The 27500-nt window shown below is 39.0% G+C and overlaps 1 protein-coding gene across 11 annotated transcripts in view; it reads left to right on the top strand.

The window, feature by feature from the left end:
- The window catches only part of LOC117409569 (alpha-adducin-like), a 93252-nt gene that overhangs the window by 31572 nt on the left and 34180 nt on the right, over window positions 1-27500 (top strand). For all 11 annotated transcript variants that reach the window (XM_058996909.1, XM_034928591.2, XM_058996914.1 and 8 more), the window contains exons 3-8: window positions 1982-2144; window positions 8233-8384; window positions 13519-13599; window positions 15115-15264; window positions 16731-16874; window positions 20775-20873. In XM_058996909.1, coding sequence (XP_058852892.1) covers window positions 1982-2144; window positions 8233-8384; window positions 13519-13599; window positions 15115-15264; window positions 16731-16874; window positions 20775-20873 — 789 coding nt within the window. The remainder of the gene's footprint in view (window positions 1-1981; window positions 2145-8232; window positions 8385-13518; window positions 13600-15114; window positions 15265-16730; window positions 16875-20774; window positions 20874-27500) is intronic.

Below are 27500 nucleotides of genomic sequence, written 5' to 3'. Positions count from 1 at the left end.
AAAAATACATGCAGCCACATAATGCAAGAACAGGCCTAGCAAGAGGAAATCCTAAAATGCACAAAGAAAATCACCCTATGCGAATGATAGTCAGTACAATAATCCAACACACATAATAGCTGAAATAGCAGAAAAACAACTTAGGTCGCACGTTCAGAAATTACCAAGCTATGTTAAGGATACAACACAATTTTTAAAAAGACTTAAATCAATAAAACACAACCTTCCAGAGAATACAGTTTTATTTTGCATGGATGTAAAATCCTTGTACCCAAGCGTCCCTCGTAAAGAAACTTTAGAAGCTTGTCAAAAAGCACTAGATAATAGACTAGATAAATCAATACCTACAGCAGAGGTACTGAACATGATCAACATAGTTTTAGAAAAGTTATTTTACATTTGTTGATAAGAATTACAAACAAAACGATGGTACAGCAATAGGATCTAAATTAAGAATGCATTTTGCCAGTACATACATGGGGAAATGGGAAGAACAATTACTTAGAAAATCGGAAAGAGAACCTTTAGAATACATTCGGTTTGTAGATGATATTTTTGGGGTTTGGACACATGGAGAAGAGTCTCTTTTCCAGTTTCATAAAATGGCAAATGAAATACACATTAATATTAAGGTGGACCTTCGATGGACAAGGAAAGAATTTTTAGATACCATAGTAAAACTTGAAGAAGGTTCAATTGAGACTGACCTCTTCTGTAAACCTAATGACATGCACCAGTATTTACACATGTCCTCTGCACATCCGATACACTCTAAAAGGGCAATCCCAAAGGGTCTAGGAATAAGAATACGAAGAATATGACTATGTAATACGAAGAAAGTGACTATGTAAAACAAAGAAATGTATTAAAAACAAATCTTAAAAAAAGAGGATACAAAGAAAGAATTATAGAGATGGAGTTAAGAAAAGTGGATAAACTAAAAAGAGATGATCTACTAGATTATAAAAATTGAGATAAAAAGGTAAAAAGAGTCCCATTAGTAATGACTTACTCTAAACTTTTGCCCAATATTTCTAAGATAGTTTGGAAACACTTGCGGATTCTACATAATTCAGAAAAATTAAAAAAAAGTATTTCTTAAGGCCCCAGTTGTAGCATTCAAAAGAGAAGCTAATTTAGGTGATATTTTAGTTCACAGTAAAGATAAAAGAATAATTGGCAAAATAGGTTCTACGAACATGTGCACCAGTAAATGTAAAGTGTGTAAATACATAGACAAAAGTAAAAATATAATTAAACATAAGAACACCACATATCCACTAAAAACTAATACCTACTGTAAAAATAGCAATGTCGTTTATGGAATAGCCTGTGAAAAATGTGATGAAATCAAATATGTTGGAGAGACTGGAACTACTTTATATACAAGAATTCAGAACCACCTTTCATTAATTATAAATAAAAAAATGAATGAACCAATAGTACAGCACTTCACCAGTCAGGGACATGACATAAATGACGTAAAGTTTGTAGTATTAGAACAGCTCAAATTAGACAATGCGACATATAGAAGAATAAAAGAAAGTAAATGGATAAATAGACTGAACACGATTATGCCAGCGGGACTCAACAGAAAAGAATGAACTAATTAACTTCAATAAATATATAACATTTAAATAAATAAACAAAATTCATTCAAAAGTTGTGCATGCTGATGCGCTGGGGAGGCCAAATCTAGACTGATCCTCAGAGCCAGCATTGCATGATATAATCAAAATATAAGTTTATATAAAGTAGTGTTAATTAGAATTAATACAGATTCAAAGATAGAAGTAAAAATGTCACAATATATAGAACACCATTACATCATGTAAGAATAAATCATGGATTTGATTTTTTTTGTTTTAGATTTACATCAGAGCTTGGGTTCAGTAGGTGAATTTAGAAATGCTTAAATATTCATGTACAGCATGATTTTTTTATTTATTTATTTTTTTAATGTTTTTTTTCATTGAAATAGGTTTTTTGCGAGGAGCTGGAGACGATGATCCAGGACCAGTTTAAGAAAGGAAAAAACCCCACCAGCCTGCTGGCACTGCAGCAGATTGCTGATTTCATGACAACAAACATGCCGAGCATGTATCCGGCTGCTCCACAGGGTGGGATGGCTGCTCTCAATATGAGTGAGTATGAGCAGCACTGTGAAGAGAATCATTTCACTCAAACTGCTGACAAAACAATTTCCCAAGCAGTATTAAATGTTCTTGTTCGTCTGTATTTCAGATATGAAGTCGATCTAAGTTGCTGCTTATTATGCACTTTATACACTTTTTTATACACAATATTGTGTCAAATAGTTTATAGAATAAGTGTTTGGTTCATCCATTTTCTTTTCCAGACAAACCTATAGCAGAAAATATGGTTATCTTTCAAGTACAACATGTAACCATTACTGAATGGTATTAACCTCTTTAAGACCCAAAACCAGAGTAAGATATAACAAAGCTGCTTAGCCGAGCCTCTGTGATGCAGTCATGCCTGCCTCAGCGTGTATAAAGGACTGCATGCACGGATCTTGGCGCCATTTTTCCTTTTCAAGGACTGACCTGACAGGAGAGCCTAATCAGGTAAGTACTTGTTACGTTTTCTGTTAAGCGTTTTCACATTTATTGTGTTTTACACAAATTTTATATGCGATATGTGATATTACAAAGACCGCTGCGGCCTTGTGCCACGTGTGAAGCCGGCGACCTTGAGTCACCCCTTCCCAGGGATCAAGTAACGTAAGTGGACTTTGTGCTCGCCGCTGAGGCTGTAGTAGCTCTGGCTGGAGTTATTTTATTCTCGTTTTGGCTTCAACCAAAATTAAGAGACAATTTGTATATCAAGTAATTTCATTACTGTATTTTGTGTGAGAAATGTCTCTTCTCATTCTTTTTTTCTGTTTTCAGAGACTGAGCGCAGGCCTCTGCAATGTGTGCTGTGGCACACATACAGTGAGAGCAGCTGCTGTGCTCAGCAGCGCTATGCAGGACCAAAAGGCTGCTTCGGCTGCGTTTGCTTGCAATCTCTGCCACAGCATCTTGATGCTATTTTGGTGATAGCTCTGAATCACCATTGCAAGGTCTGTTAGTCTTTCTAACAAGCAGGCTTCCCTCAGTCTCGTGTGAATACTGACTGAGTGGTTTTACCAGTAGATTGCACAGGTGGGCATCCCTGTATATTGCTTCCCGAGGTAACTGCGAACCAAGTGGACCTGTACCATACCGGTACCAAGGTCATCGCTCCTTTCCCAACCTGGTACCGACCCGCTACCAGTGTGTACATCCCCAGTCTGGTACCAAGCAGGTCTTGAACAGCCCCGTTGTCTTTTAGCAGCTGAGGCAGCAACTGTACATTCTTACTGTACATTGCTTGTTATTTGCATAATGCCTGAGTTTTATCGCTGTGGGACATGCAAGGACAGCCTGCCTGTGGAGGACAAGCACAGCAGATGCTCTTTCTGTCTGGTGAACCGCAGTTCCTTACTTCGTATGATGAACTCCGCACAACAAGTGAACTCCCAGTCTCCGTGTTGCTTGGGTCAGGAGAAAAATCGATCTCTTTCCCAGAGGTCCTTGATATCATCATCATTTTTTGGCACCAGTTAATGTTCCTCCTCCATACCCCCCCCCCCCCCCTTTCTTGAGTATTAATGTCCAAATTTCTCCTGCGTATGCTTAGTTAAGGACTCAGCATTGCCATATATCTATATCTATATCTGTATATCTCTATCATCTCATTATATTAGTAGGGAATTATATTTGTCATCTTGTTTTCTTCTTTCTAGCATTTGCTGGTTGTTCTCTCTGTCTTTCTCACACACATGCTTTCTGTGTGTTCACTGTGTGGTTCTCCTCTTTCACCATCTTGTGGTAGAGAGTTTTGTCTGTGTGTTGACATGTCAGATGCACCGACACAAAGGGGAAAGGCTCCTTCACCTCCAGTTTTGCGTGCTGATAACAAAAACAATTAAAGATCAAGTAGTTCCACAGAACGCTAGAGTGCCGCCTTGTCTCCCCCGAGGATGAGAACGAGTTAATCCTTTTCCGCAATAGCAGGGAGAAGGATGCACCAGCTAAAACAACGGTGGCCATTACTGAGATTCCAACAGAGGTTATCCAGCCGATGACTCCACAGGAATTAACACTAGAACCGCCATGGAAAGTTATTTAGACGGTTTGAAGTTTTCAAATTTAAATTACTCTGCGTGTCTGAAAGTTATGCAGTTGTCCGTTTATGACTTTCTAAAACCATGTATTGAATACCCTGATGGCATTTGAAAGGCAGGATCTAGAACCGCCAAAGTCGTCATTTTGACTGCCTTTTACAATACATGTTTTTATTTTGAATATAACCTACAGTATTTTATTTTTATATACACACCTGTTTTTATCTCTACTGGACCTGGCAGCCATCAATTCCTTCGTTTTGTACAAGGAATGCACAGAAAATATCTGTAGGAGAGATTTCATCAGAAGCTAGCCACAGCGCTTCGGCACAAACATTTAGATCAGGAAACTGCAAAGCAGCAGCTCAACCTGGATTCTGTGCTGCTACTTTCATTTTAAATGAAACTACTTTTTTGTTTTTACAGTTTTGTATGTACATATACCTGTTTACACCTATTTACACACTAGTTTCTTTTGAAATGCTTATTTTATTATAGTTTTTCATTTTTTGAAGTATTGCTTTATATGTGGTAAGTTAGAAAATAACCCCTTTTTATGTTTAATTGTTAATTTAAGTACAGCGTTTTGGCTGTGCAGATGTTTGCTGTGACGTGCTTGAATAAAACTTGAGTTGTATCCGATAGTTTGTCTTTCATTTTAATATTGATGTTGTTTAAAATGTAACCGTGGTAATGACTGCTGGCGGCAGTTTTAGATACGAGTAAAACCACGGCCGTTCCTGAACCTCTACAGCCGGTAGCACAGGTGGCTGATACGTGAAGCGCAGCAGCATAGAGTACACAAGAGCAGTACTACTCTGCTGACACATGCCAGCATGGGAGACGATGATGTCATGGACTCCACCCCTGACGATGACGTTTCAGTAGCTGGAGAGAGTACATCACTGGTATATACTAATGCAGAGGCGGTTTTGAGAGGGATGTCTTCCTCCCGCAATGCTAATACCCAGACTTTTATTAAGGAGGATTTCCTGAGCATCTTGGGTGCAAAGGATAGAAAGGCCTTCGAAGGTTTTCCTTCCATGAGGCAGTCTGGAGGCCTGTTGAGGCTGTATAGGGGGGGAAAAAAGCCTGCATGTGCTGCATCATATGTACATAGAGTAGATACATTCTACAGAGTAACTACTGGCCACAAAGATAATCTTTTTAAGCAGCCTAAAATAGATACTGTCATGACTGCACCAGCCACCAGTGCATCTGCAAAATCCACTACATTGCTTGGTATGAAAACTGATACCTTCTTGAAGGACTACACTGCCTCCACTTGCAATATGCGCATCAATAACTATCAAATTAATGCAGCAAAATATCAACATAACCTATGAAGCCAGGTGTCTGCTTTCCTACAGACCCCTACCCCAGAGAATGCAGCTTGCAGAAGAGTGGAAAAATACTGCAAAGATCCAGCTGTATGCGGCATGTGATAGCATTGACAATAATGCTAGGGCTGTAGCAAGTGTTGTCTCTGCAACACGGGTTCTGCAGATGAAGACATCCTTTTTTAACCCCTGACACACATTTCAAGGGGACTTTCTGTTTGGCACCGCCCTTAAAGATTCCCTGACACAGATGAAGGAGGCAAAGTAAGCCATCAGATCCTGCTCAACAACCATCAAAGGTATATCCCCTAACAGAGGGTATTTTAATAGGCAAAGGTCTTTCAGACCCAACTGTGCTCAGAAAGGTAGAGACAGGCCCAGTCTCATTCTAGTAACCCCTTACTGGGCTTGGAGATTCTGGTTCTTGGAAATCCTAGAGATAGCAGAAGCTGGGCCAGTGCACTTACCAGTGACCCTTGATCTGCTGTCTCAGAACAGAGGAAAGATGCTGCACAACAACCCTGCAGTCCGAACAATTTTTTATCTGCTATGAGGCTGTCCAATGGATAGCAGATAGTCAGGACTGCTTATGACTGAGACAACTTTCCCCCTCCAGAAAAGCTCTCTGCCCATTCCACCAGGGACATGACAACTTTTGTGGGCTTTATTCCAGGGTGCATCTGTCAAGGACAAATGCAATGCAGCGGTGTGGGCTACTCCCTATACTTTTTCACTAGGTTCTACAGACTGAATGTCCTGGATCCTCAAAACCATGGCTTTGGAACTAGAGTGTTAAGGGCGGCTTCCGAGTTAACCCTTACAATACAGGCATAGAGGTGAGTTTCTCCCTCAATTTTCTAGCCCTAGCTACTTGTTATTGGGGTCCCGAATGGTAACACACAAGGCAGCCTCAGCTTAGCATTCTGGTCATGCAGGAATCTTTCCCTTGCGACGGCTTGGGTATACTGACCCATTTGGTAATGGTTACATTTCGTACTTGAAAGGGAACGTTAGGTTATCATCGTAACCCTGGTTCCCTTAAATAGAAATGTAACCATTAGCCTTCAAGGTTGCTGCATCCATGATTGCAGCAGGCTTTAAGGAAAAATGATGCCGAGATCTGTGCGTGCAGTCCTTTATGCCCTTGGGGGTGGGCATGACTGCGTCACAGAGGCTCGGATGAGCAGCTTTGTTATATCTTATTCAGGTTTCGGCTCTTAAAGAGGTTAATAACCATTCAGTAACGGTTACATTTCTATTTCAGGGAACCAGGGTTATGATAACTGAACGTTTCAGTGGTTTGTGTGTGCATTCACAATGGCTAAGGTTCATCAGGCAGGCATTCACGCATTTGTCTTTTTTTTTCTCTGTTAACAGAAACTGTTTTGACAATATGTGAATACTATAAATCACACATTTTAAATGTCACTGAAAAATTTTATCTTTTGATTTTGTATAATGCCTATTACTTAAACAAAAATTATTGTATTAGTCCCCTATCAGGTCATTATATGTAGAGCCTCTTTATCAATGATGCCACCGTGCCGCAAGGTATAATATCAAAGCACTGGAAGAGTACCTATAGCGGCAATATTGCTTCAATAAAAAAGAAAATGCACTGAATACCTAATGTATAAGATGTATTTCGAAAACTGAGCACTGAGTAGACTAAAGCACCCACCCTTTAAAAAAATAAATAAACAAACCACAGCTGAGGTCACAGCACAGAGGCAGATGGTATTCAAAAAACGGGTTTCAGAAAGAGACAAAAAACAGATAAACCTCTAGTTTTATCTACAGTTTGCAAAAGGGTGTTCACCCAGTCTGAAGTATTTTGTTTAGGTATGTTACGTTTTGGAGAAAATTTGCATTTATTTTCAACAGACTAGGGTGGGACCAGGGGAATACATGTTATCAGAGTACCCTGCATTGTGCTACAAAAGCTGCAAGTAATACAGTTTAAGTATTAATGAATCATTATTTTATAAAGGTTTTTGGGTTAAAAAATAAATTAGCAAGAGGTGTGTATGAAGATCCCAACCGGGGGTTCCAGTAACATACGATTTATGTCTGGAATGTGAAACTGTTACACAGCTGAGAACTGGAAAGCATTTTTTGAAACACTGTTTTCTTTTTTATTTTGTAAACAAGTTAGCAATAACAAGACATATCGCAAGCAGCATCAATTACGTGTACATAAACAATGTGTGTTTTTATTTAATTGAATGATAAACATGATTACTGTTCTATATAACATATTTTTAAACTACATGTTAATGTTTTATTTCATTTTATATGGATTACCTGTACGATAATAGGATTTTCAATCAAATATAAATTAGTAGCTATGGTGATGTAACCAGTAAAATTAGTACTATCAAAGGTTCGAACCTTCCTTCGGTAATGTGTTCCGAACCGTTGAAGGTCAAAATATACCCATTGTTGCACTCCTGTATAGCATATAATTAATCCATTCAAAGATTGTAATACTGTTTTAAGATAACTTCGCCATACTAAAAGTAGAAACTTGTAATGCAGAAGTATTTAGTTTAATCTCTGTGTTTAAGATTGTGGTGATCTATGAGCAGTTGTAAGTCCTTAATGGGTGATATAGTCAACATTATGTTAAGTATACAATTATGTGTGGTGTTTAAATCAACAAAAGTTGTACGGTATGTGTATTGTGCAGTCTCTAATTCTGCCAGTGCATTCTCTGCTCAGGTCTTGGAATGGTGACCCCAGTGAATGACCTTCGTGGGTCAGACTCCATTGCCTACGAGAAAGGAGAGAAGCTCCTTCGCTGTAAACTGGCAGCTTTCTACAGGTTGACAGACCTGTTCAGCTGGTCACAGCTGATCTACAACCACTTGACAGTAAGTCATGTTTTAATCATTCAGTTTAAAATTCTGAGGAAAAATACGGTTAAAGGCAATGGCTAAAATATTTGTCGTCTTGAGTTACAGCAGATGTATTATGAATTTTAAAATCTCTGCTTACTAAGACATTTAAGGGTGCAAATGGAGGTTAATCATTTTAGGTTTAATATCTGTTGGCTAATAGAACTGAGAACTCTAAACACACCAAAAAGGTACGCTTGGTTTTTTGGCATTTTTGCAAATACCAGGATGGAGATATAGATGGATGGATGGGCTTCAGTGAGTTACAGGAGAATAATTCTCGTCATAAATTATGAGACCAAAAGTCGAGTAATTTATAAACTGTCACAGAAACCCGAGATGGGATTGTTTTCCTGTAACTCACTGAAGAGGCCCATCTATTATTCTTTATAATACATGGATACACTTGTGATGGTAATATTAAAGGAGACAAAGTTCATGAGTAGAGTTGTTTTTTTTTTTTAAACATGGTTTCAGTGCTGTACAGATGCTCTATGTCGTTATCCGTTAGTACTTCAGCTTTATTTGGATGATTGCCTTTACCTTGTTTTAATTTCCCGTTCCTCTCCAGTTTCTCTGAGATACAAATGTATCAGCTTTACATCATTTTTGTTTTAAAGTATTCTCATGTTGATCATTAAAGAACATTTCTGTACTGTGGGTGTTGTCAAGTGATTGAAAATGAGACATTCTTTGTTTTTAATTGAAAGTGATGGTATCGGAGTCAAATGGGTCAAAGTTGAAGTATATTTTCCTCTAGAGAAATTATCAATTTTTGACATCAGAAGTGTGGTATTATGCCTTTTTTTTTCAAATGGCTCAGGATGCAAATATAACCTTCATCCATATGTGTGTGTGTGTGTGTGTATATATATATATATATATATATATATATATATATATATATATATATATATATATATATATATATATATAAAATGTGCTTTTAGAGAAGATGAAGTCTGTAATAGGGGATTGGATGACAAAGTAAGGCATGTCCTTATTAGTAGAACTGTAAGATTCATTACAATGCTTCTGAAGGATCCAGTGTTGAATTTGAAGGAGTACTGAAATACTTTTCTATAGAGAACAAGATGGCCACCTGGGATGAGAGCAGGATAAGGGATAAGAGAAGGATAAATGTTATAAACCTGTCACGCTGATAGGATAAATTAATTCTCAAATTTCTAAAGTGTGATTTACAAGTCATTACTTTTGCTTCTTTTCAAATCCCGTTGTCATTTGAAGCGTAAAGAAGATACAAAATATATATTTAAAAAATGTATATGTGTGCTTGTTTTTCTGGTTCAATTCAGAGAATACAGCTATAGCCAAATTATTTGCATCACACTATACTGTAATTATATAATTTGGATTTTCATAAACATAACAAACAACTAACAACGTGACATTTTGAAATCTAACATGAAGGCGCATGATTTCCGAAGACATCACAAATCTTGACACATGTTACTCGATTAGAAGCAATGAAAAGATGACAGTTAGAAGTGGGAAGTAGATTTAAGATATATAAACATGATTTTTACATAGGTGTTGTAAATGTCAGATAGCCAGCAGAGGTTATGCCAGCCAAAGCACAGTATCTAGGATCATCCATAAATATAAGAAGACTGGAAGCTGTAAAGGTGCCCCCAGGTCTGGATACACAAAAGTTCAAGTTTGAGAGATAGGATAGCCAGTAGTGTCCACTTACTGCGGCAATGGAAAGAAGTTGGAGTGAAGGTGTCTGCGTGCACTGTGAGAAGGTCGTCTCTTGGAGAATAAATAGTCTGGTGTCAGAGAGGCCTGCTAAGAAGCCACTTCTGAGCAAGAAAAACATCAGAGATCGTCTGAACTTTTGTTGCGCATACAAATTAAGGAAGGAATGGTTTACTTGTATTAAGTTTTTGTAATTTATTCTTCCATCCATCCATCCATTATCATTAACCGCTTACTCCTTTACAGGGTCGTGGTGTTTTTGTAATTTATTAAGCTGAAATATTGAAATAGCTAGCAACACAAATACAGACCTTCATTATTTGCCGGACTCTCATGTTTTTTGGACACATCTCCCGGACATCTGTCGGGACAGATTTTCTCCCGTATTTTGCTGAAAACTCTACTGTTAAACCTCCTTGTCAGCAAACCTTTGAATTCTGCAAAAGTCATGTACGGTCTGTGGTTACTGCAATCCCCATCTGTACTAGCAGGGTTTAGGACCCAGGGGAGCCCTGTGGCAGGCATGCATTCAGTGCGCTAGGCAAGCTCACATACTTGACCATCGACGATTGCTTCGCGTGCGATAAGCCCTCCCGGTAAAAAATAAATAAATAAATATTGATGCAAATTTCAAGATTCTCGGACAACATATTCTCACATAATCCTAAGCAACATTGGGAAAAGGCATATTTCCTGTGAACTATGCAGGACTAATTTTAACGGTGGGACATGGGAGCAAGAATGATGCACATAAACACCAAAAAGCCAGTGATGCTCAGAAAACCAGCTCTTCAATTAATAAATTTTACATGTTGTGACTAGTTCAGCAAATCTGTAGTAGACATGTTCCCAGACTCACAAATTACAGTATTATGCAGAAAAGTCTAAAGGGCACTCAAATAGTGAAAGGTGTTTTCTATTACAATTTCAGCATCAACATTGCTTTAGAAATTCAGATTGATTGATTGTTAACATGTTATTACATACAGCAATAGTGTGTGCATTTAAAATGAGCGATTGTTGACAGTGAAATGTTACTGAGAGTAGTATTAGTGATCCGCCACATATGTGCAGTGTAATGAATAACGTTGCAGTACCACATTGTTCTGTAGTTTGGCTTTATTTATTTATTTATTTATTTAATTTTAAGATGGAGTTATTGAATTTAGAGGGTTTTTTATTTTTTTGTTATCAAGTAGGTGCCATAGCTCGTCATTAAGGTTTGTTGTGTGGTGAAAGGAACAATGCCAACTGTATGCTTTGCTGTCGTGCAAAATCAACGACAGTGGACCTGTTGACAAGGTATTGGCTGCTGCCAAATCAGCCACCTACAACTACAGTACAGTAAGAACCACAGGGACCAAGAGAGAATTTGATTGTGAAGCATGTCATGGTTGTTTTTCTGTTTTTGATATTTTTCCTTTTTAAAAGCAGTTGGAAGGAGCACTGTATCACAGTCCTCTTTTGATCCCTCATTGAACTTTGGAACATTGCACAAATCCGCCCTGTTTTAAATTTAACGTCAGCTGAGGTTTTGATTTCATGCTTTTGTGACTTCAACTGGACTACTGCAATGCAGTATTGGCTGGTCTTCCACATAAGGCTAAATCTTAACTAGGACAAAGTTCACCACCACATCACTCCTGTGCTGTCTCCGCTCCATTGGCTGCTGGTAGCTCTGAATAGAATTCAGAATACACCTAACCTTTTTTTAGCTCCTCTTGATCTCCTTGTGGTCCCTTGTAGTTGTACTACATTTGGCACTACGGCGTTTAGTCATATAGCCCCTTTGTTTTGGAATTCTCTCCCAAGGGATATCAGAGGCATCTCCTTTTATTCCAACGCTGCAGATTGAATATACAGTACTTCACAATAGGCCTGCATGCACATACTATGTATTTCTAATATTTTTTTTAAAACTGTACCCTGCGCTCCAGGTAAGGTTTTGGGTCATTGAGTAATTTACTCTCCAATTCAAACACATTCAAACAGTGTGTAAACTGTATTTTAGGTGCGTAAAATGCAACATTACCTTGAAGTCACAAGTACTTCCAATAAATGCAGTACATACTTTTAATGCTAACTTATGGGGTATGCATTACCATTAACTCAAGCCTTGCATTTTATCTGTAATGTTAATTTGAACTACTGTACAAAAACATTCTTTAGTCCTCCTTTAGTCCTGTCTTAATAATATTAATATTCTAGTCCAAAAAGTTGCTGCTCTTGATTTTAGTTAGCTACAGTACTGCATTCTCTGAGTCTACTCTCACTAACCTAGGCTGTTTCAGATTTTTTTACTTTCTGCAAATCTTGTAATTGTGCTCTCCCTTTCCAAGTAAACAGATGCACTCCCAGAAAACATGAAAAAATATATACTATATATATTTTAAAAACCTGTACCGATACTGCAGTAATGCAAATAAAAAAACAATATTGTATTTCTTAGTGATCGCCTTGCTATAGCAATATAGAGCATCAAAACAGAATATTGTATTTGTTCTAGAGATAATTTATGTGTGTGTGGTGTGTTTTTTTATGAAAACCCGAACTTACTGGTCACGTGTTTCTGGCAATTCCCAGTCAGGCTACAATTACCAGTAGCTATCTCGGCATTTCTATAATCCATTCTCCAGATATCGCATGCAGTATATTCACAATCGACCATTGAGATGCCAGGAACCATGTAATGCATGTAGCTTGTTAACATGCAAACTCAAGCTGTGCAGCAAAATTGCTATATGTGTTCTTTAAGCATTAAATTTAAGTGTTGGGGCTCCTGAGTGGCGCATCCGGTAAAGGCACTCCGCGTGGAGTGCAGGATGCGCCCTATTGGCAGAGAGCCGTCCAGGTGGGAAGGGCTTTGGTCGGACAGGGTGTCCTCGGCTCACCGCGCACCAGTGACCCCTGTAGACTGACTGGGCACCTGCAGGCATACCTGTAAGTTACCCAGAGTTGCGTGGTCTGCCCACGCTGTAGCTCTGAGGTAGCTGCATGGCGGGCCTGCAGAGTGATAAGAAGCTGACGGCACACGTTTCTGAGGACGCGTGTGTCCGTCTTAATCTCTCCCGAGTCGGCGCAGGGGTGGCAGTTGAAATAAATAAAAATAAATAATTGGGCTTTCCAAATTGGGGAGAAAATGAGAAAAAATAATTGCCGATTCCAAAATGTAATTAATAAATAGTGTCACACATAATTCATGTTTTTTCAGTACGCAGCTTATCTGGAGAGCTGGTTAGGATTTGGATTGCTATCCCACTGTGTAAAGATGTCACCATTTTGTCGTTGTAAATGTGGAAGTACTAGTCTGGTACTAGAGGATAATCATTGGCTCTTTGATCTAATAAATTCCTGTGTCCTCATCTTTCACGGTTCTGTTTTCCAAACACAGGTCAGACTGAACTCGGAGCAAGAGCGTTTCCTGATTGTACCATTTGGACTTCTTTACAGTGAGGTTACAGCTTCCAGCCTGGTGAGTTAGACGTAGGATTGTGAATGTGGGTAACACTGTATACATAATGCTATGTTCCTTCTGTATTACATATCTGTTTACAGTAAGGTAGTACTTTTTATGAATTTGCTTTTCAAAGTATTCTGTACAGTATGAACCAAAGCATACTGTATAGAATAAAACCAGTGGTTAAAGTCCAGTGCTTGTAACCAGAAGGTCACTGGTTCAAATTCCACCTCTGCCACTGACTGTGACCCTGAGCAAGCCACTTAACCTCCTCTTATAAAATGGGTCGTTTAAATACTCTATCCTGATTGGTCGAAACAGGTCACATGGGGGTGTGACTACTACAGCATATTCCCATGGGTTGAAACTTTTTTCAAATAGGGGGGAATCACTTGTAGATATCTATACACCAGTAGAAGTTGGAAAAAAAAGAAACGGTAGCCATATTTAAATTTATATTGATAAACATGACTAACCACATTAATATACAATTTTGAAAAATGGTAGCCATATTTAAATTCGCAATAAAGATGACTGACGAGTGTATATCAGTTTTGATCTTTTGGAAAACCAAACTGAGATTTTGGATGAGTGAATCAGATATCAATATTTTCAAGTGGTGAAAAAAAAGTAGTACTTGTAGGCATCGAACTTACCGAAGCACAGCTTCTGGACCTAGAAAAAGAAAAGGATAAAAAAAATACACAGAAGTCCACTGCCTGGGCATAGTGTCCTCTTTATGCCACTGTCCGAGTATTTCAAAATGGAAACGACATCTTTGTTGCCACTGTGAACGGTACCGCAAATCTGGCATGGATATCTGTTGTCACTACTCCTGGATCACAAAGGAAGATTAAAAAAAAAAAATGCATTTTTGGTTTTATTTTTTAATATTTACTTTTTTGTTAATAAAAACATGTTTTTATGTTTCTAGTTGTTGTGTTTTTTTTTTTTAAATATCCACACGCCAGGGGTATTTTATTAACATACCTGCAGGCCATGAATCGTATGTGTAATGAAACTGAACATTCATCCTGAATGATTTTGTAGGAATGCAGATAACTTTTCAGCTAACCATCATATCCTTGTGCTATGTTCAAGTACCAGCCCCCTCTTACAGGCTTTACATGTGTCGATGGTAGGAACAATAACAGCAGTTGAAGCATGGTTGGAAGAGAAAATGTTTTTGAATATACAGTTTTCAGCTGAAGAGTTCTCTGGTGTTTCTACAAACAAGAAAGTTATCTAATGTTTTTTTGTTTCATTCAAATGTTGACTGATGACCCAGCGTAAATATCCATGCACTCCCATGTTAATTTTGTAGAGGGATACTAACCACATAGGAGACCGTAAGTATTTTCAATAGTTAAGACTATATAAACAACACTCCTATACCTCTACTCAATCATTTCACTCATGTTTAAATCACAAGAGCATTTTTTATTTCCTTTATCACATTAGAAATCATAGTACACGAAAATAAAATGAATGAATGTACTTAACCCTGTAAATATCTGGGGTTTTTTCTAGGTTAACGTCAACCTGCAAGGAGAAATCGTTGACCGTGGCTGCACTAATCTGGGAGTGAATCAAGCTGGATTTACGTTGCACTCTGCTATCTACGCAGCCCGGCCTGACGTCAAATGTATTGTACACATCCACACACCTGCAGGAGCAGCAGTATGTGCACCACTTTGTTTTTCAGAGTATTTTCTTCTGTATTGTATTGTAAACATCAGCTGTAAAACAGATGTTGAGCTTTCCTGTTGATCTTTACATGCTTTGAAAGGCCTGAAATTGTGTTTATTTATAATGTATGTTAAAGGCTTAGTACGGAACAGATAGATATTTTATTTATTTATTTATTTATTTATTTATTTATTTATTTGTATTTATTTATTTATTTTTATTTAAAAAATTAGTCGTTGCCAATTAGTTTTTATTATTTTCTCCCAATTTGAAATGCCCAATTATTTTTAGGCTCAGCTCACCGCTACCACCCGTGCGCTGACTCGGGAGGGGCGAAGATGAACACACGCTGTCATCCGAAGCGTGTGCCATCAGCCTCCCGCTTCTTTACACTCTGCAGACTCATCATGCAGCTGCCTCAGAGCTACAGCGTCGGAGGACAATGCAGCTCTGGGCAGCTTACAGGCAAGCCAATTGAGCGCCGCCCCCTGGGAGTTCCCGTCCACGGTCGGCTGTGGAATATCCTGGACTCGAACTCGTGACGTCCAGGCTATAGAGCGCATCCTGCACTCTAGTGAGTGCTTTTACTGGATGCGCCACTCGGGAGCCCCGGGAACAGATATTTATATTAAAAAGAAACGTTTTCTCTTGCAAAATACTGTGTGAGTACGCAAGTCTTGGCAGTTTCTATTGCTTGTGCAAAACAAGAGTCTGAATCCTTAGAGCTGTATCATAGATTTACAGGTGCACTCCAGTTATAAGGGACTCCAAGGGACAATGGAAATCAGTACTTTATAAACGAGGTACGTAGTAAACACAATTCGAAATGTTGTGTGTAACTGCGAACAGAAGTACCATAAATAAACACTACTCAACTGCCAAAAAACGGGAGCTTATTATTTGTACAAAACACCCCGCTGTGGGACATACAATGTAATAAGTAGTACCATTTTACAAGTTTATATTTTCGCTAAATGTAATTAAAATTGTATACTTTTTAAACTGACAACAGCTGTGCCAACAAAAACATAGAGTAAAAGTAAACAGCAACTGTTTTTCCTGCCTGACGTCACAAATGCTTCCGTGATTGTTATTTACTGTCCCGGATGTACCTTATTTGTGCAAAATACCTCCCTGTGGAACAGGAAAACTGTATGTATCAAACAGTATATACGTTATAAACAAGCCTGTTTTTAACCAGAATAATTCCCCATTGAAACCCATGTTAATTCCTTCTCAATACATTGTATATGGAACTCTGTTCTAACAAGATCTGTTTATAAGTGGTGTGCACATGGATGGATGGATGGATGGATGGATGGATGTATAGTCAATTTTTAACTATCAGCCCTGTGCAAAACATTGGGCCTGTAACTAACTCTCAATAGTCTTGAGAATAGACCTGATGGTGTCACTGGGCCAGCTCAAGTTCTGTTGTTAACTTTGTCTTGTTTAAGGTGTCGGCGATGAAGTGTGGCCTGTTACCAATCTCTCCTGAAGCTCTCTCCCTTGGAGAGGTAGCTTACCATGATTACCACGGCATTCTGGTGGATGAGGAGGAGAAAGTGCTGATCCAGAAAAACCTGGGGCCTAGAAGCAAGGTAACTGATTTGAAATGTAATTATTTTTTAAAGCTGACATCTCCCGAACCCATGTATGCCCCTGCCAGCCTCGTCTGGGTTTGGATAGCATGCTTGTGTGTGACATACAGAGCTTACCTCCCTCTCTCATAGCTGTGGGTCTTCCTGGGGTTGAAGTGACCTTCTGGCCACCATCTCTTTGCTTCAGGTGTATCAGTATAAGATTGTGTGTGTGTGTGTGTGTGTGTGTGTGCGCGCGGTGCCTCCACCTAGTGGTATGGGCAATCGGAACGTATATGCACCTCAGCTAGGAAATTAGAATGGTATGTGGAACACCCATGATTTCTGCTAGACTGAACAAAGGCACTGGACCCTCAGAAATAAAAGGAAACAATTTGCCTTTAAACAATTTACTGGTAATATATATCTGAGAATATTAACGAACAAACTGAAAAGGGAACTGACACAAAAAGGGTGAATGCAGCCTTTCAATAATAATAATTACAACAATGCAAAAAATGTTAATGAAAAGGAAACATACACACTATAGTTTCTCACACTTCAATATTCTGGTTAAGATGGATGGATGGATGGATGGATGAAAATATATGCAGTGTTCCTAATCTTATGTGCTAAAGGGGTATGTTAGCGGCCTAGGCTTTTTGCTATGTCTGAGAATGAGTCTGTAATGACCGCGGTGCAGGCCTGAGTCGATGCTTGGAATCGTGGTGGCAAAACAAAATGCCTCTTCAGAGTTATATCAAAGCAGGCTGTGGATCGCCTTGCACCTCGAACACCTGGGTGCTCAATACTATACAGACTGACTGTTCTCTGCAGTTCAGACACGGTCCCCCTCCATATAGGGGCATGACTACAACGTTAGTCACGGATCCAGGAGACGCATTGGTGTTGTCTCAGGAGGTGACAGCCCTGCCGCAGAAATTGGCTATTTGCACAGTTCATCCTCTTCACTTAGAAGAAGGTTTTTAATCCAGGTACTTCCTGGATCCCAAACGGGATGGTGGCCTTAGACCAATCCTCTATCTGACAGGTCAACCCATATCTGAGTCGACGGAGGTTCAAAATTTTAACCATGCAGCAGCTGTTGCAGTTAATAAGGCCAGGCGATTGGTTCACTAATGTGGATTTAAAATTTGCTTATTTCCACATTCCCATAAGAGCAGGGCACAGGGAGTATCTCAGGTTCGCTTTTCAGGGGATAGCATACGAGTTTCAGGTGTTCAGGTGCCTCTCTTTAGCCCCCCCTTGCCTTTTCAAAGTGCAGAGAAGCTATCTTGGCCCCATTGAGACTCGGGCATCAGAGTGCTCAATTACCTGGACGATTGGCTCATTCGTGTCTAGCGCAGGGCTCACACGAAACTCGTCACGGACCACCTGCTTCAGTTTTCAGTTAGGTCTGTCAGTGAACTATGCAAAGAGCCAACTTGCACCTTCACAGACAGCCTTCTATTTAGGAGTGCGTCTGAATTCCAAGACCATGTTGTCCACTCTGTCAGAGGAGAGAGTGCGGAGAATAGCCGCTTGTCTAAAGCTTTTTCAGCCCAACATAAGGCTCACAGTAGTGATGTTTCAGAGGCTCCTGGGCTTGATGGCAGCAGCTTCACAGATCCTTCCTTTGGGTCTTCTACACATGCGCCCTCTCCAAGCCTGGTTCAGCAGCAGGGTTTTTCATCCTGCATTGAACCGTGGTCGTCTGCTGACAGTATCTCAGCACTGTATCTATCCTGGTGGACACAGCCTGCTCACCTACGCTTAGTCGCAGCAAGAATCGACTCATTGTCCCCTTTGGTTCTCAATAACCGGAGCAGGGGACCCGCTGGCAATAGATGCCTTGGCTCACCAGTGGCCGAGGCAGCTGCTATATGCTTTTCCTCCACTAGCCATGCTCCTGCTGTGCTTAGAAAAGATCAGGCAGGACCGGACCAGGGTGTTACTAGTAGCCCCGTATTAGCCTTGGAGACCTGTGGTTTTCAACTCTGATACATCTCCTGAAAGATCAGCCCGTGGAGTCTGCCAAATCGCCGCGACCTGCTCAGTCAGACGCGGGGGACGTTGTGGCATTCCGACCTATCGAGTCTGCAGCTCTGGGTCTGGCCCCTGAACTGTGCCATTTGATCCGTCTGGGGCTGTCAGATAGTCATTGACACTCTACAGAATGCCAGAGCGCAATCCACGCCTTCCCAGTATGGGTACAAGCAGGTTTTTTTTTTTTCAAATGTGGTGTCTGCCCAAGGGGTTAGACCCTACAACCAGTCCCATAGCAGTTATACTGCAATTTTTACATGACCTATTTGATGAGGGGAAATCCCCCTCTACTTCTAATGGTCTATTTGGCAGCCATTTCGGCTTGTCATTTAAGATTTATTCAGTCTCCCCAGGAGCTCATTTCCTGTCAGGGCAATTTTTAAAGGTTGCTCGGTGGCGTTGGCTGCCTATGAAGGACATTGTCCCTCGTTGGAGGTTTAATGTGGTGCTGGAAGCGCTTATGAAGCCTCCCTTTGAGCCCTTGCAATCAGCAGACCTGAAATAAATATCAATGAAAGCAGCTTATTGATATAGAGAGATGCAAGCCTTTTTGGTTGTAAAAGCCTGCTTAATTTTTGCAGAAGCCAGGGCGAAAGTCACACTTCACACTAATCCTGCTTTTTTGCCAAAAACCATCTCGGCATTCCACATGAACCAGAGGGTAGAGCTTGAGGCTTTTCATCCGCCTCCTTTCCAGTCTGATAGAGAGCGGCAGCTTTGCCCGATGCGGACACAAACGTATTATGTGGAGAAAACAAAAAGTTGGAGGCAGCAGGAGCAATCGTTTCTGTTATGGGGCTAAGTCCCATGGGAAAGCTCTGTCTAAACAGAGGCTATTAAGATGGATCACAGATACGGTTCAGACTGCATATGAACGAGCCAACTTGCCCCCTCCAGAGAAGCCCACTGCCCATTCGACCAGGGGCATGGCAACTTTGTGGGCTTTATTCCAGGGCACAACTGTCAGACATTTGCGATGCAGCAGTGTGGGCAAGGCCGCACACTTTTACAGAGTTCTATCGACTAAATGTCATAGATCCACAAAACCCTGGGTTTGGAACAACAGTGTTAAAAGCGGCCTCAAGCTCGACCCTTACAGCATAAAATTGGAGGTGAGTTCCCCCTCAATGTTTTTAGCCTTGTTACTTGTACTGGGTTCCTCATGGTAATGCGCAAGGTGGCCTTTGCTGTGCCTTGTAGCTTTCAATTGGTCTGCAGATTCCTTGCGACCCAGCTTTGGTATATCTACCCATGAGGTAATGGTTACATTTCGTACTTGAAAGGGAACGTTAGGTTATTATCATAACTCTGGTTCCCTGAAATAGAAATGTAACCATTAACCTTAACGGTCGCTGCGTCTTATTGCAGCTGTCTTGAGGGAAAAATTATGTTTTGAGTGTCAACAGTCTCTTATGCCCTTGGGGGTGGGCGCAACTGTGTCACTGGCACTACGTGCCGCTTTGGAATATCTATTCAGGTTAGACGGTATTAAAGGATTAATACCCATGAGGTAATGGTTACATTTCTATTTCAGGGAACCAGGGTTATGATAGAAACCTAATGTTTGTTTGCATTCCCATAGAGCAGTGCAAGCTTTTTTTCATTATGACCTGGATGCCCACTTTTGAAATGGCCCTTCATTTAACACACTACTGTAAGGGACATGCAATAAGAAAGCAAATGACATTTAAGAGTTGAAACGGGTGTATGAAACGGGTGTAATTGCAGAATGTGTGATTAGAGCATCATTTGTGTATCTAACTAAGTAATGACTCATACAATACATTTAAATATTGAAGTTCTGTTATCTCAAACATTTAACTTTTTTTTTCTTGTCTGCATGAAAAACCCACTTTTTTACATTTTGTGTTTTAGGTTCTTATTCTGAGAAACCATGGTTTGGTGTCTGTGGGAGAGACGGTTGAAGAAGCTTTCTACTACATTCACAACCTAGTTACGGCCTGTGAGATTCAGGTGAAATTTCTAATAATTTTCAAAACAGTTTCTTAATTCAGTGATTGCATATTTAGATGTTTTTTATGGGTTTTATTTAAATAAAAAATGAATATATAATATATTTGTTTAAAATAGAGGTCTATGCACATTTCAAGTAGAATGTATATTTCAAAAGGTTTAAAAGCCCTATAGTTGATTATCCCTTATGAAAAAAGCTATACCTACACCTCAAAAACTTAGAAGTCCTTGATTTATCATAATCGAGTATTTATGACTTCCACAGTACATTTTCTTCAGAATTCTTTCAAACCACCTGCTTTTGAACCAAATTGTAGTACTTACGCATGAGAATCATAATCGGAGTACAAAAAAACAAAAACACAACAAACAACACTGCATTTTAAATAAACTTTACAAAGACCTTCCATTGCCTAAAACTTGTAACAGAGGCTACAGGAAATTATTTAACTTTCCTTTTACTCCCAAGTTAATCATAAAATGCTCAAGCTTTCACTCATGTGAAATATGATGTCACCAGAACCTTGATGCAAATAACCTTGGCAACCCATCTGTTCTACTCTGTGTGTCTAATTATACAGACGTGCTCAAATTTGTTGGTACCCCTCCACAAAAAACGAAGAATGCACAATTTTCTCTGAAATAACTTGAAACTGACAAAAGTAATTGGCATCCACCATTGTTTATTCCATATTTAATAGAAATCAGACTTTGCTTTTGATTTTTTATTCAACATAATATTGTAAATAAGAAAACAAATGAAAATGGCATGGACAAAAATGATGGGACCGCTAACCTAATATTTTGTTGCACAACCTTTAGAGGCAATCACTGCAATCAAATGTTTTCTGTAGCTCTCAATGAGACTTCTGCACCTGTTAACAGGTAGTTTGGCCCACTCTTCCTGAGCAAACTGCTCCAGCTGTCTCAGGTTTGATGGGTGCCTTCTCCAGACTGCAAGTTTCAGCTCTTTCCATAGATGTTCGACAGGATTCAGATCAGGACTCATAGAAGGCCACTTCAGAATAGTCCAATGTTTTGTTCTTATCCATTCTTGGGTGCTTTTAGCTGTGTGTTTTGGGTCATTATCCTGTTGGAGGACCCATGACCTGCGACTGAGACAGAGCTTTCTGACACTGGGCAGTACGTTTCGCTCCAGAATGCCTTGATAGTCTTGAGATTTCATTGTGCCCTGCACAGATTCAAGGCACCCTGTGCCAGGCGCAGCAAAGCAGCCCCAAAACATAACCGATCCTGCTCCATGTTTCACTGTAGGTATGGTGTTCTTTTCTTTGAAAGCTTCATTTTTTCGTCTGTGAACATAGAGCTGATGTGACTTGCCAAAAAGCTCCAGTTTTGACTCATCTGTCCAAAGGACATTCTCCCAGAAGGATTGTGGCTTGTCAATATGCATTTTAGCAAATTCCAGTCTGGCTTTTTATGTTTTTCTTTCAAAAGTGGAGTCCTCCTGGGTCTTCTTCCATGGAGCCCACTTTCGCTCAAAAAGCGACAGATGGTGCGATCAGAAACTGACGTACCTTCACCTTGGAGTTCAGTTTGTATCTCTTTGGCAGTTATCCTTGGTTCTTTTTCTACCATTCGCACTATCCTTCTGTTCACTCTGGGGTCGATTTTCCTCTTGCGGCCGCGCCCAGGGAGGTTGGTTACAGTTCCATGGACCTTAAACTTCTTAATAATATTTGCAACTGTTGTCACAGGAACATCAAGCTGCTTGGAGATGGTCTTGTAGCCTTTACCTTTATCATGCTTGTCTATTATTTTCTTTCTGATCTCCTCAGACAACTCTCTCCTTTGCTTTCTCTGGTCCATGTTCAGTGTGGTGCACACAATGATACCAAACAGCACAGTGACTACTTTTCTCCATTTAAATAGGCTGAATGACTGATTACAAGATTGGATACATGTGTGATACTAATTAAAGAAACTAATTAGTTTGAAATATCACTATAATCCAATTATTTATTATCTTTTCTAAGGGGTACCAACAAATGTGTCCAGGCCATTTTAGAATATCTTTGTAGAATAAGCAATAATTCATCTCTTTTCACAGCTTCTTTGCTTTATTCTATGACATACCAAAGGAATGCAAGTATACATGATAAAATAGCTTTTAATTTCATCACTTTCAGGAGGAATGAAGCATTATTTCAATGAGCTGTAAGGGTACCAACAAATTTGAGTGTGTGTGTGTGTAATATATATATATATACATAAATAACTAGTTATAAAAATAGCACAAAACAAAAATATAACTAACTTATGCAATGTGAAAGCTCTTTGAGTGAAACAGAGTTCAAAGGCTGTCTGTCTGTTCAGAGTTCTATTATAGCTTTCTAAGTACAATCTATGCAGAAAACATGCTTTTCAACTGTACCAGTGCATTTGCCACAGACTTGCCTTTTCACAACAGGCACAGACCTCAAAAGTTCTGTTTTTATTGCATTTAGCAACCTGGCATTGTCTGTCTTTTATTCCTTGGGCCAGTGGGTGCAGCGCTGGCTGAAGTTTGAGGGGCATTTGCCAGCCGGCTCTTATCAAAATGTTTCTGCCGTAGGTCCAGGGCTAGATGCAAAATGAAGTCCCTCTGAGTGATTGTGTTGCCGGTGCTCTCCTTGTACAAAACCAAAGCGTTGATGGCTGCCAGGTCCAAAACATTATAAAAAACAGCCACAGGCCACCTGCGAGTACCACCTTTGACAGAATACAGCCGTGCCATTTGATCCAGCATATCCACACCGTACTTCATGGCGTTGTAAAATGCAACAGTCTGGCTTTCGTTTAGCATCAGTCCCGATGGTCACTGATCTGTGCAGAGCTCAGAGTGTTTTACGATTCTGCAGCTGAAACACAGTATCAGTATTTAATTCAAATATTTAGTAACACTTAAGGACATGCACCAGACATTCACATACGCAGAGATATTTAAATTTGAATTGCAAAAGCCGTTCAAAAAGCGGCTATGGCGGTGCTAAAGTTAATGTACTTTCCAGTCCTGTAGGTGGCAGCGTAAGCCTCATATTTGGTTTTGCCAACAATATTAAGGATATTTACTTTTAAGGCCCTGTCCACACAACATAACCAATCTTGAGAACCATACTCAAACGTTTTAATTAATCCAGTTCAAACTTTAATGTCCACACTGAAGTACTGTTTCATGTTTAGTCAGGAGTAATGCATACACACACTAATACTAGTAGAATAGTTCGGTTACAGTTCCTAGTAGCGCAATGAACAGTGGAAATGAATACAATAGTATCCCCCAATGCACTGTATTTTGTTTTTGAAATAAGGTGTTATGCCCCATATTAACAGAAGTCCATATTGCTAAGAAATAAAACAAGTGTTTTGGAAAAAGTAAATGCGAACACTTGAGGTTTTTGGGTTTTATTTTTAATCAGGTGACACATTCAGCTGATTCTGTTTCATAATTTATTAAACTCAGAAAAAGCTGTTAAACACAACAATCTTTGCTTTTATTCATATCTTGCCTGAGCCTAATTATGGTCCCTTTTTTAATTTTATTTCAAACAGAGCTGACAAATTACGCGAATTGCTCATCCCTGATCCTACTTTTAACTCACATTTCATTTTTGCAGTCTCCTAATTTTAATGTTGTGCTTTTGTTATTTTCCGCACTAGTTTAACATCCTGACAGATTTTTTTAAGCATAAAAATGAATACCTAGTGCAGAGTGTACACTAACAGCAAGTCAGTTGTCAATCGGAAGTTTTTTTGCAAAGCAGTCAGCATCTTCAGGATATTCTCATGAAGGTGGTCACCCATCTGCATCTCCGCCATCTACTTCTGACTGTACGAGTACTACAGTGACCGAAGCAGTTGCAAGCAATAGTAATACAGAACAACAGAAACAAAAAATACGTTCTTATAATTTTGAGTGGGAGATGAAGTATCCATGGGTTGTTTATCGAGACGGCAAGATGTACTGTGTGAGAGAGCTGCTGGGCAAAAAATAAATAAAAAATACACACAGATGTACAGATTTTCAGGAATCTTCGCTTAACCCTTTGCTGCCGATGCGCTCTAAATTCAGTCCTTTTGTTATGATGACAAAACATGACAGATCAACCATTGTTTTTTTTGAAAGCTAAGAACTGGGACTAACTAGTTGCTTTTTTATTGTTTCGTGTTTATTATTAAAAATAACTTTATATACGCTTTTTTTACGCACAGATTTTCGCTCTGCTGTGTGTCTGTGTGTGTTTTTTGTCTCAGATGCCGACTTAGACAAAACAAATTTCTGAAAAGACATCTAAGATATACCTCTTATAAATGTTGTATGCTGTTATTTTTAATTGTATACGTGTTTATTTTATTTCGTGTCCTGTTTTGAAAATGTTTCTCTGGACGGAGGCAAAAGTAAATACTTTTTTTTTTTTTTTTCACCCTGTAGAGTATTCGTAAGTTTCTTCTTTTAAATAAAAAAAATAAAATAAATAAAAATAAAACTAATAATAAGAATAAACATACTCAACATCTTGCGTGGCATACACATTGAGACCTCTACACATAAATAATTAACTTTAATCACAAACGGGATTATATTATATTTCCAGGTTTCTTCAGTTTCACTTTCATTACAAAACCTATGTAGCTCTGCAACTGTACAAGCAATTTCAATTCTGATTTTAAATATTTGAAATCCTCATAAAATTGCACATCTCCTATATACTCTAACTTTTTTTCTACATCGTTTGGAAAAATATGAATGTGCACATTTAATTATTATTATTATTATTATTATTATTATTATTATTATTTTCAATATATTTTTTTATAGGCGTTGCTTTATAAGACAATCTATAAAACACCCTACAACAACACAGATGATATCATTTTGAAAGGTCTACTCAATACCTTTCTGTTGATATGTTGGGTTTTAATTTGTGATTTATGGTTATTAAACTACAAGTGCTAAAATAGAAAGTTGTTGGATACATGCACAATTTATAGTCATTCCTAGTAGGCGGCATAGGGTTAAAAGACACGGCGATGCTGTTGCTTATTGGAATGCAGAAAAATATTAAAACACACGTAGATGAAAGCAATAAACAATGCTTAGAATCCCATCTCGTTGTCATGTGAACGGTCTACTGTTAGTACATATAACAAAGAAAAAAGTGTGTCTGTGTTTATATGTATATCTATAACAGACAGATTTTTTTAAACTACTACATGCTATAGAGTATAGAGTTTATTAGCCTTTGTGTTAAAATGTTGTATTTGACGGATGGGATACCATTTCAGGAACGCATGAACAGAAAAGCTAGCGCGACGTACATGTGTGTGTGTATGTATGTATGTATGTATGTATGTATACAAAAGGTTTAAAATTAAAAAATCTTTTATTTTCAGGACATTTCATAAAATGTTCATAAATGTTGAATGAAGACTTAATGCCTCTAACCTCATATGGAAGAGACAAGAATATAAGAGAATACTGTGTGTGTATATGTATATGTGTATGTATATGTGTGTGTGTGTGTGTGTGTGTGTATATATATGTGTGTGTATATATATATATATATATATATATATATATATATATATATATATATATATATATATATATATATATATATAGATACATAAATTGCAGTGCCTATAGAAAGTCTACACCCCCTTGAACTTTTCACATTTTGTTGTGTCAGTGCCTCAGTTTCATGCATTTAAATGATAATCTTTTTCCACTTATCTACACACCATCCTCCACACTGTTAAGGGGGGGGGGTTTATTGAGAAAAAAATTATATATTAAAAATACAAAACTGAAAGATCATAATTGGATAAGTCTCCACCCCCCTGAGTTAATACTTGGTGGAAGCACCTTTGGTAGCAATTACAGCTGTGAGTCTGTTGGGATAGGTCTCTACCAACTTTGCACACCTACATTTGGCAATATTTGACCATTATTCTTTACAAAACTGTTCAAGCTCTGTCAAGTTCCTTGGGGAGCGTTGATGGACAGCAATCTTCAAGTCATGCCACAAATTTTCGATTGGATTTAGGTCGGAGCTCTGACTGGGCCACTCAAGGACATTTACCTTTTTGTTCCTTAGCCACTCTTTGGGTCGTTGTCATGCTGAAAGGTGAACTTCCGTCCCAGTTTCAGCTTTCTTGCAGAGGGCAGCAGGTTTTTCTCAAGGACTTCTCTGTACTTTGCTCCATTCATTTTCCCTTCTATCCCGACAAGTGCCCCAGTCCCTGCCGATGAGAAACATCCCCATAACATGATGCTGCTGCCACCACCATGCTTCACAGTAGGGATGGTGTTCTTTGGGTGATGCACTGATCGGATGGCCTGATCTAGGCAGGGTCTTGGTGGTGCCATATACCTTCCACTTCTTAATAATCATCTTGTCTGTGCTCCAAGGGATATTCAAGGCCTTTGATATTTTTTTTATACCCATTCCCTGATCTGTGCCTTTCAACAACTTTGTCCCGGAGTTCTTTTGAAAGCGCCTTGGTGCTCATGGTTGAGTTTTTGCTTTGAAATGCACTACCCAACAGAGGGAACCTACAGGAACTGCTGAATTTATCCTGAAATCATGTGAATCGCTACAGTTTAACACAGGTGGAGGCCACTTA

Source organism: Acipenser ruthenus, chromosome 2, assembly GCF_902713425.1.
Source record: "Acipenser ruthenus chromosome 2, fAciRut3.2 maternal haplotype, whole genome shotgun sequence".
Taxonomy (NCBI): Eukaryota; Metazoa; Chordata; class Actinopteri; order Acipenseriformes; family Acipenseridae; genus Acipenser; species Acipenser ruthenus.
The sequence above is the reverse complement of the archived record's forward strand: the minus strand, read 5'-3'. Positions and strand labels throughout refer to the sequence as shown.